The sequence below is a fragment of the Pogoniulus pusillus genome, chromosome Z (assembly GCF_015220805.1).
Source record: "Pogoniulus pusillus isolate bPogPus1 chromosome Z, bPogPus1.pri, whole genome shotgun sequence".
Lineage (NCBI taxonomy): Eukaryota > Metazoa > Chordata > Aves > Piciformes > Lybiidae > Pogoniulus > Pogoniulus pusillus.
This window is the reverse complement of record NC_087309.1, coordinates 1,218,288-1,228,102: the sequence shown is the minus strand read 5'-3', so window position 1 is coordinate 1,228,102 and position 9,815 is coordinate 1,218,288. Positions and strand designations below refer to the sequence as shown.

Here is a 9,815-nt window from a genome sequence, read left to right as displayed (position 1 = left end):
AGCCACTTTGGAACGGGGACGACAGCGCCCCGCGGCCGCGGAGCTTACCTCGGCCGGCCAGCCGGGCGGCGCTGCCCTCACTCCGCACTCCGGCAGGCTCCGCACCCATCTCCGCGCCCCCGCCCGGGCCCCCGGGGGGTGTGGGGGGGGAACGAACAAGAGGCGCCCCTCAGTCGTCCCCGACCCCCTCGGGTCTCCAGCCCCCGCGGCGGGAGGCTCCGCAGGCGCGGCCGTTCCGCGGGCTCGCCGGGGCTGCCTCCCGCTACTGCGCTGCATCAAGGTCTCCGGCGGCTCCGTCGCGCAAGGCTGGCGTGGGGCTGCGCGGGTGCGCGCCCGGGGTGCGCGCCTGTGTGTGCGTGCACCTAGAGCAGATCATTGGAGAGGGTTTCCAGAAGGTGGAAAATGTCACCTGATTCACACTGAACTTTTTAAATCTCCCCACCCCCGAGCAGACACACACACACATTAGGAGACCGCCCACCGCAGACAGCTAGGACCCCCGTATAGATTTAAAGAGAGACTGCATTCACAGCCTGACGTTCATTCAATAGAGCGATCATAAGCAGGCTGGCTAGTGCTCGCTCCCTCTCCCTACTCCCCCTCACGCTGTTTCTGTCTCTCACTCTGCTGTACTGAGGATGTTAAATCAGAGAATCCACCCGGGCATGCTCTTACTCCTGATGTTTCTGTGCCACTTCATGGAAGATCACACAGTACAGGGTAAGACCAGATCATTTATTTGCTGATACGCTTCTTTATTATTACTATTGTTTCCTGGGGTTTGGGGGCACGGTTTAGTTTGCTTGCGGTGCTAAACGCCTCTCTCCAAGGTCCAACAGGACAGAAGTTAACTGTGGGCATGGGATGGCTTTGTACCAAGGTGCAGAGGTGTCATTTAAATTCCTTTTTAATCGGAGTTTCGAGCTGCTCTGCACAGGGGCAGAGGACAGATGAGGATGTTTTGGGGTATTTATTGCTGTTATGCAGCATGAAGGAAAGAGCAGCATCGCAAGGCAACTTTCCTAGTCTCGTCTCCCGAATGAGTGCTCAAACTTTGCTGGTAATTCAGCTGAGTTTTTTATCTCGCCTGTCCAACGGAAGGATAGGTAGCGATGGGGAACGTTACCATCAGAGCTGACATTTTTAGAGACCTAGAAATGGTAGTTTTCTGGACAGACTTTTTAATACTGGGATTTCCTCCTCACACACACACTTTTTTTTTTTTTTTTTTTTTTTTTTTTTTTTTTTTTTTTAATAAATAGTAGTGTAAATTCTCCTGCACTGAAGTGTATGTTCTAATATAGTGCTTGGTTTGGGTTTGAGTTTTTTTTTGTTTGGTGGGTTGTTGGGGCTTTTGTGTGTGTGTGTGTTTTGTTTCATTTTTTTCTCTTTTCCATGTGAACAAAACAAACCCGAACCAGATATTGACAACTCTTAGGAGCCCTCTTTCGACACAAGGGAATATTGATTTTTAGTTTGGGGGCTTTCTTCCCCTTGTCTTGACCATGTTCCAACCACCACCTGGATGTCTTATCCTTGCTTATTTTGTGGTTTTCTCCTTCCCTCCCACCCCCATCTTTTTCCCCCCACTACCCAGATAAAGCATAAATTAACTTAAAGTAAGAAACTGTAAAAGGCAAAACTTTTTCTTTTTTTAAGGGCGTTGTTTGTTCAATTATTTTTAGAGCGAGGAGTGGGGGGTGGAGAGGGGGAAGGGAGGGAACAGAAAACGGAGAGGGTGGGGGGGACGGCGGGGGGGGGAAGAGCAGGAGGAAGGATCTTCTCCGGCACTCAGGGGCGTCTCGGCTAGCCGATCCTGACCCCTTGCTGCGGTACATTCCCACCGGAGGAAGAAGGCAGGATCGAGCCTTGGCTGGATTAGCACCAGAATAAATTGGTATTGAGTTGCTGGAGAAGTCACATTGGTTATTCACGAGAGACTCATCCCAACCAAAACTCTCCAGCTAAAAAAAAGGGGAGTTGCTTGGACTGATGTTCTTGGCTTGACTCCACGAATAACAGGGATACTAGTAGGAAAAGGAGGGGGGGGGGGGGGGGGGGGGGGGGAGAAGGAAGGGGAAAAAAAAGGCAACCTCCCCCCAACAAAACCCACTCTATCCGGTCTGAGGACAGTGTACTTTCCTCTGAAATGCTTGCGGGAGAGATGCCACCTATAACTTTTCCAGCTTGATCGATATTTACAACTCTGTAGGGACCTCCTACTCTATGTGCCCTTGTATTTTATGTACTTTACTCACTTTTTTTTTTTTGAGCTCTGCTGACTTACATTAGCGAAGGAAAGATTTTTGTTAATAGAAACAGCAGAATGTGGAGATTTCGAAAGACTTCGCTAACAGCAAATGTTCCCAAATCATGCAGATTGCAAAATGGGCTGGGACTGAAAACTCTGCGCTGCACTAAAACAATGCTGCTGTGCAGCCGCGGTGAGGAGGAGAGGGCAGGGGGAGGAGGAAAGAATCTGCAAGCGCGATTTTCTTTTTATTCCCTTTTTAAATGCACATCCTTTTCAAGGCTCTGTCACGTGCCGGCAGGGTTCCTTCTGCTCTTCATATGGAATAAATACCTCCGAGAACTGCATCCTCCTGCTTGGACTCGGCCCTTTCCTTGCTTCTTTTTTTAAATTATTTGTTGTTGTTGTTGTTTGTTTTGTTTGGTGTGTTTTTTGGGGGGGGTGGGTTGGTGGGGTTTTGGTTAGTTGATTGTTTTATGTTTGTTGGTTTGGGTTTTTTTGGGGGGTGGGACTTTTTTGTTTGATTTTTTTTTTGGGGAGGTGTGGGGGTTTGTTGGGGTTTTATTTGTTTGTGTTTGGGTTGGGGGTTTGTTGTTGTTGTTTGTTCTCCTGCGGTTTGGTTTGGGTTTTGTTTTGTTTTTCAACTGCTCTCCCAAACCGGGCTGGAGTAGCTGCGGGTTATGAAATGGGACAAATAAAACTAAACAGTCTAGTAAAAGTAATTGCAAGGCGCACGTGTTGTGTCTGGGTCAGTGGTGACCGCCACTGATCCGGCTTGGTCTCCCACCCCCACCACCCCTACCCCCCCCCAGCTGGGAACTGCTGGCTTCGGCAGGCGCGGAACGGCCGCTGCCAGGTCCTCTACAAAACCGACCTCAGCAAGGAGGAGTGCTGCAAAACCGGCCGCCTGACCACTTCGTGGACGGAAGAGGACGTCAACGACAACACGCTTTTCAAATGGATGATTTTTAACGGGGGAGCCCCGAACTGTATCCCGTGCAAAGGTGAGGGGGTGCTGGAGAGCTGCTCCGTGCGGAGGAGAGGCTCGGGCGGGCAATGGGCTAAGGGAGGAGGAGCGGGGCTTGAGCTGGAGTGGGGGAAGCGTGGTCCACCCACTTCCTTCCTCGGTAGGGCTTTGAGGGGCGTCTCGTACCAGCGGCACGATCAGCAAGGTGACCCCTATTTCTGCTCAGCCGCCCTGCACATCGCGGGGAGGAGGGGAGCGACCTCCTCTCGCCTCCTGCCCTCACTGGAGGCGGGAATTTCCCTCTAGTAGTGTTTCCTGGAGGGAAGGAAAGGTGTTTTCTCTTTTACGTTCTGGGGTCACAGTATCCTTCTTGCTTTTTTTTCCCCCTCTTTTTTTTTTTCTTTTATTTTTCCCCCTTCTATTCTTTTAATTTCTTCTTTTCCTTTCCCTTTATCTTTATCCTTTATCTTTTTTCGTTATCTTTTTTTCTTTTCCTTTTTTCTTTTCCTTTCTTTTCTTTTAAAGCAGTTTTGACACCAAGTCTGTTCCACATGCTCAGTACTAAAGTGGTGTCTCTTTCCTTCCATCAGAAACATGTGAGAACGTGGACTGTGGACCCGGAAAGAAATGTAAAATGAACAAGAAGAACAAACCTCGGTGTGTTTGTGCTCCGGATTGCTCTAATATCACTTGGAAGGGCCCTGTGTGTGGCTTAGATGGGAAAACCTACAGGAACGAGTGTGCCCTTCTCAAAGCCAGATGTAAAGAACAGCCTGAACTTGAAGTCCAGTATCAGGGCAAATGCAAAAGTAGGTTTGCAAATCTAATCTGATGTCCCTCAAATGACAAACTGTATGTGCCTGAGTGTAGGGAGGAGGAGCTGTTGGATATACTTCCCCACAGGAACCAGGGTGGTGTTCCAAGTGTTGGGCAACAGTAACTATACTGTGCTCAGCAGAGAAAGACGTAGCTGGACTGAGGGTTCCCCACAGTCTTTCCGCATTTGAGTCCCACCAGCTGCCCTAAGATGGGGACATTTCCTCTACTGGCCCTTTAAATGTGGGGAACTGCTGAAGGCTTTTCTCTTACCACTTGTTTCATTGTGCCACCCATTTCACCCCTGGCTGGGGCTTTGGGATCTCCTGTTAACCGCTGTGTATTGTTCTTTTTCTTTCAGAGACCTGCAGGGATGTTTTATGCCCAGGCAGCTCCACATGTGTGGTTGATCAAACTAATAATGCCTACTGTGTGACGTGTAATCGGATTTGTCCAGAGCCTACCTCCCCTGAACAGTACCTGTGTGGGAATGACGGCATCACTTACGCCAGTGCCTGCCACCTGAGGAAAGCTACCTGCCTCCTGGGAAGATCCATTGGATTAGCCTATGAAGGAAAATGCATCAGTAAGTATCCAGCCAGAGGGCAAGGGGCGGAGGGAGCTTCCTCCATCAGCTGTTTCGGAATACAGTGCATGCGGTCAGGCGGGTGGAATGCTGGGGAAAAGGAGATCGAGTTAGTGCTCCGCGTCAGGAAAAGGAAAGTCAGGGAGAGCTTTGCCCCGGGAAAGGCTGCAGAAGGGGTGAGGGAATAAAGGGCCCAATCCCACTTCTCTTGCTGTCGCTGAGTGCTGACATTAGTTTCCAAGGAAAAAGAACTCACCACTGAATCGCATAGTTATGGTGTGACAAGGTCTCAATATTCAGTGGATCTAAACGGTTGCCTTTGAGAGGTCTTGGCAAACCTCACACTAACTTAATTGGAATAATCTGATCACTTTTTCCTCTTTAAAAATGTTGCAGAGTTTGGAGAAGACAGTAGGTGAAGAGAGGAAATAATCTCTGGGCATCCTGATGTTTTGTACTGTTATCACCAGAAAGGGCTGATAGCAGAGTGTGCTATAAGGAAGCACCTTTAGGGCAATCTCTGCTCCCCAGAACTGCAATGAAAATCTGGGGGGGACTATTTGGCTGCTTTTAGTTTGCACAGGTTGAGGTGAATTCCATTTCCAATCATGTAGACAGCTCTGCTGTGTGGATTAACGTAGAGGGAGTCGACTTAGAAATGGTGAACGTGTTGGCAGATCCTGCCGTTGCCGCTAATGTGAGGAGCTGAATTCTCCCTGATCCCAAATGGAACGGGAAAGACATGTACAGCAGGCAAATGTAGCTGCCTTCCCAGGGCCAAGCTCTGCTGGCACAGCTGTCTTTCCTCCCCCACATACACACAAGCAGTGGTGTCCAAGGGACAATAATCAGCCAGCATCACCACATCCACTGCATCTGAGCTTTGCCTGTTGACAGTTACCAGGGGAGAGGGAGTTTGGGGTTGTTTGTTGTTGCTCTTCTTTTTTCCTATGTCTTTTTACTTACATCTAGTATCCTGTGTGTATTTTTAGAAGCCAAATCCTGTGAAGACATTCAGTGCAGTGCTGGGAAGAAGTGCTTGTGGGATTTTAAGGTTGGCAGAGGTCGTTGTGCCCTCTGTGATGAGCTGTGCCCTGAGAGCAAGTCAGATGAGGCAGTCTGTGCCAGCGATAACACAACTTACCCAAGCGAGTGTGCCATGAAAGAGGCAGCCTGCTCCATGGGTGTGCTTCTAGAAGTAAAGCACTCTGGATCTTGCAACTGTAAGTGAAATTTTAGCTCTGCAGACACTTAGAGCTTCTGAAGGCCAATTCCTAGGTAATGAAGACTTACACCTTCAAACATAAGAAAGCTTGATGTAGAGATTCAAGATACAGTGCTGATGCCGTATAAGTATGTATCTGTCGCACACACACTTTGATTACTGATATAATGCAATAGACTTCCAACAACCAGTTGGCATTCAAATGGAGTTTTGGGGATATTCTGAGGACAAGTCATTCTGTCAGAAAAGGGGTTACCCTAAGAGTGTAATTCTAGTGATTTGTTTTGTTTTGTTTTTTCCTACTTTGTCTGCTCTCCTGTGCTTCACTGATTACCTTATTAACACTCGGAGAAACTCGAACTTGGTCCAAAAGAACAAGCTTAATGGTAGCACACAGGCACCTGGCTTGGCACAGCTGCCTCTACTAACTGAATGAAGGACACAAAAGCAGTTAACCTAGAACACCAGAGCGCTCTATATTTGATGTCAGGAGTCTGCCAATAAAACCTGAGCCATTGATTCTTCAGAACTTTCTGCAGTTATGACTTCATAGGTTATGCATTTAAAAACAAAACACAAACCCTTATTGCGTAACAGCAGATGCCAAAGAGCATCTCACCGCGAGCCGCATAAAATGCAGCGCTCCCTTACGGCCGTTCAGAGCGCTTTGAACACATGCACTGAGCTGCTTCTGCCGCTGTTGTTGTCCTTATTTAAACAACAGCTCCCCTGTATTCCCCCATCTAGCCATTAATGAAGACCCAGAAGATGAAGAGGAAGATGAAGACCAGGACTACAGCTTTCCTATATCTTCCATTCTAGAGTGGTAAACCCTCCATCACTATTGGAATAGCCATTGGGCACGAAAACAATGTCCATACTGTAAATAAGTGTACGCTTATTTATTTTTTTTGGGGAGGAGGAAAAAAAGAAAACAACAAAAAAAAAAAAGAGAAAAGAAAAGTATACATATAGTTGAGTCTGGTAGACATTTATTTATACTGTGTCATGTTTTATAATTTATACATAAAAATGTCTGGTTGACTGTACACCTTTTTTCCTTTTTTAAGAAATTTATTCGTTACGGGAAGAGCAGTGTTATTTATTGTCAGGCCTCTTGCTTGTAAAGTAAAGCTTTTCTTTATTCTTGTGAACTGCAGAAGTCCATTCCTTTTGTTCTTTCTTTAGAGCTTACCCACACGAACTCATCTCCTGGTTTTCACTGGTGTTAACTCCTTTCCACTCCGAAACAAACTCGCATGTCGGTTTCCGTTAACGTTTATTTATTGGGCTTGCTTCCTTGCTGGTTCTGCAAGATCCCTCTGGTCTGGGGTTTGGGTTTTTTGTTTGTTTCTTTGTTTACAAGGAAATCTTGACTGACCAAAAGGCATTGTGACTGAATTAAATATAACTCCCAGGGTGCAGTGAGGCGATCTTTAAGGAAACTTCTTCCGCTTGACTTCCGAACGCACCGTGTAAGAGTGCATTTAGGTTGGAAGGGACCTCAAAGCTCATCCAGTTCCAACCCCCTGCCATAAGGCAGGGACACCTCCCACTAGAACAGGTTGCTCAAGGCCTCAGCCAAACTGGTCCTGGACACCTCCAGGGGGCTTGTGGAGCACAGGATCAGGGAGGTTGTGAGGCACAGAATAACCAACCATGATGAAAGATCATGTTCAGTGATTCTGTGCCCCACAACCTCCCCAAGCAACCTGTGCCAGTGTCTCACCACCCTCACTGGTCTTGGACACTCCAGGGAGCTTGTGAATGACAACATCTGTCATCCACATCCACATTCTGTCATCCACAACTTCCCTGGGCAACCTGTGCCAGTGTCTCACCACCTTCACTGGTCTTGTACACCTCCAGGGAGCTTGTGAATGACAAAATCTGTCATCCACATCCACATTGTCATCCACAACCTCTCTGGGCAACCTGTGCCAGTGTCTCATCCCCCTCACTGGAAAGTACCCTGGCCTTGCATACCTCCAGGGAGGGAGCAAAACATGCTGAAGCAATCTCAATGTGCTGAGCGTGTAATGCCATATTCTTAAGAATTCTGGACCCAAAGAAATGGGATTATGAAGGTTGTTAGTAGCCTCAGGGCTAACTGTAATATGAATAAAGGGGGTTTATTGTTACTGTTTTAGGATTTTGGGTAACGTGCACAGAGTGGAGGTTGTTGGTTCCTTCTTTGCCAGGCGTTTCCTTTAAGACGGCCTTGCGGTGCCGCTCCCAAAGCTTCCCATTTCCCAATCCGTGTGCCATTAAAGGTTATATCAAAGCTTTACCTGTTCAAGTTTCTTGCTTTTCATAACACTTTTTTTTTTTTTTAAATTCTCTGTCCAAGGCAATTTTCTGTATTTTTTCAAACATGGCAAGTTTAAATATAAATTCATTTAAATATATAGTTTTGTACTTTTCTACCATGTAAATGTGCAATGTATATAAAAGTTATAATGTGTATTTGTAAATAAACAATGAGTGAAAATAAACATTTAAAAAAAAGGAAAAAAAAGAGAAAAAAAGAGGACATTTCCCTAAAGGCAACACTCCTTTTTTTCTCCCCGCCTCCCCCCCCCCTTAAATGATTCTAGACTTCTGCTGCAGAGAAGCCACAGTGGTGGTTAGGGGAAAGGCAGCTTTGTGCACCGCGTAGCAGTGAAATCCGCTGCTTAAGGTGAAAGCTTTCATAGAATCACACAATCAAGCAGGTTGGAAGAGAGCTCCAAGCTCACCCAGCCCAACCTAGCACCCAGCCCTGGCCAAACAACCAGACCATGGCACTGAGTGCCCCAGCCAGGCTTGGCTGCAACACCTCCAGGCACGGCCACTCCACCACCTCCCTGGGCAGCCCATTCCAATGCCAATCACTCTCTCTGACAACAACTTCCTCCTAACATCCAGCCTAGACCTGCCCTGGCACAGCTTGAGGCTGTGTCCCCTTTCTTCTGTTGCTGGTTGCCTGGCAGCAGAGCCCAACCCCACCTGGCTACAGCCTCCCTGCAGGCAGCTGCAGGCAACAATGAGCTCTACCCTGAGCCTCCTCTGCTGCAGGCTGCACACCCCCAGCTCCCTCAGCCTCTCCTCATAGGGTTTGTGTTCCAGGCCCCTCACCAGCTTTGTTTCCCTTCTCTGGACACCTTCCAGCATCTCAACATCTCTCTTGAATTGAGGAGCCCACCACTGGACACAGCACTCAGGGTGTGTCCTGATCAGTGCTGAGTACAGGGGAAGAAGAACCTCCCTTGTCCTGCTGACCACTGTTGCTGGAGTTGAGGTTCCATCACTATTTTAGAGGATCAGTAGAAAAATTAACACACAGCCTACTTACCCAAACTGAAGATCACATGGACATATCCAGATTGGCAAAGCCCCTCAGGATCATCAAGTCCAACCTACAACCATACTCTACAACATTTACCTTAAACCATATCCCCAAGCACCACATCCAAACCACCCTGAAACACATCCAGGGTGGGTGACTCCACCACCTCCCTGGGCACCATTGCAGTCCCTGTCCACTCTCTGCATGAAAAGTTTTTTTTCCTAATGTCCAATCTAAACCTCCCCAGCAAGATATGCAACAATTAGAAATGAAAGAAAATCAAAACAAGCCCAAAAGTCCAACAAAGAGCCAAAGTGTACATTATTAATTAGAAATTCTTTTCCCCCATAAGGAAAGGGAATTAATTTTGGTGAAATAATGTTCAGACTGGTCACAGTAAAGCATGGGAACTAAGAGTGAACTGAGCAACTGTCATAAGCACAGCAGGGATCAAAATCCTGTTGTGCTACCTGTTTAATGTTGTGTTCCCAGCTAAGTTCCTACTTACCACACCGCCTAGAACTTGAAATTCATAGAATCACAGAACCAGTCAAGGTTGGAAGGGACCACAAGGAGCAGCCAGTTCCAACCCCCCTGCCATGCCCAAGGGCACTCTACCCTACAGCAGGCTGCACACAGCCT

General features: G+C 47.6%; 1 protein-coding gene across 1 annotated transcript; it reads left to right on the top strand.

Annotated features, from left to right (window-relative positions):
• Nucleotides 1-665: 665 nt before the first annotated feature.
• Nucleotides 666-7,237, top strand: FST (follistatin). Its single transcript, XM_064140583.1, has 6 exons — nt 666-720; nt 3,064-3,255; nt 3,809-4,027; nt 4,396-4,620; nt 5,613-5,843; nt 6,593-7,237. The coding sequence occupies exons 1-6, from the start codon at nt 666-668 to the stop codon at nt 6,673-6,675; spliced, it is 1,005 nt and encodes a 334-aa protein (XP_063996653.1). The 3' UTR covers nt 6,676-7,237.
• The last annotated feature ends 2,578 nt before the right edge of the window (nt 7,238-9,815 follow it).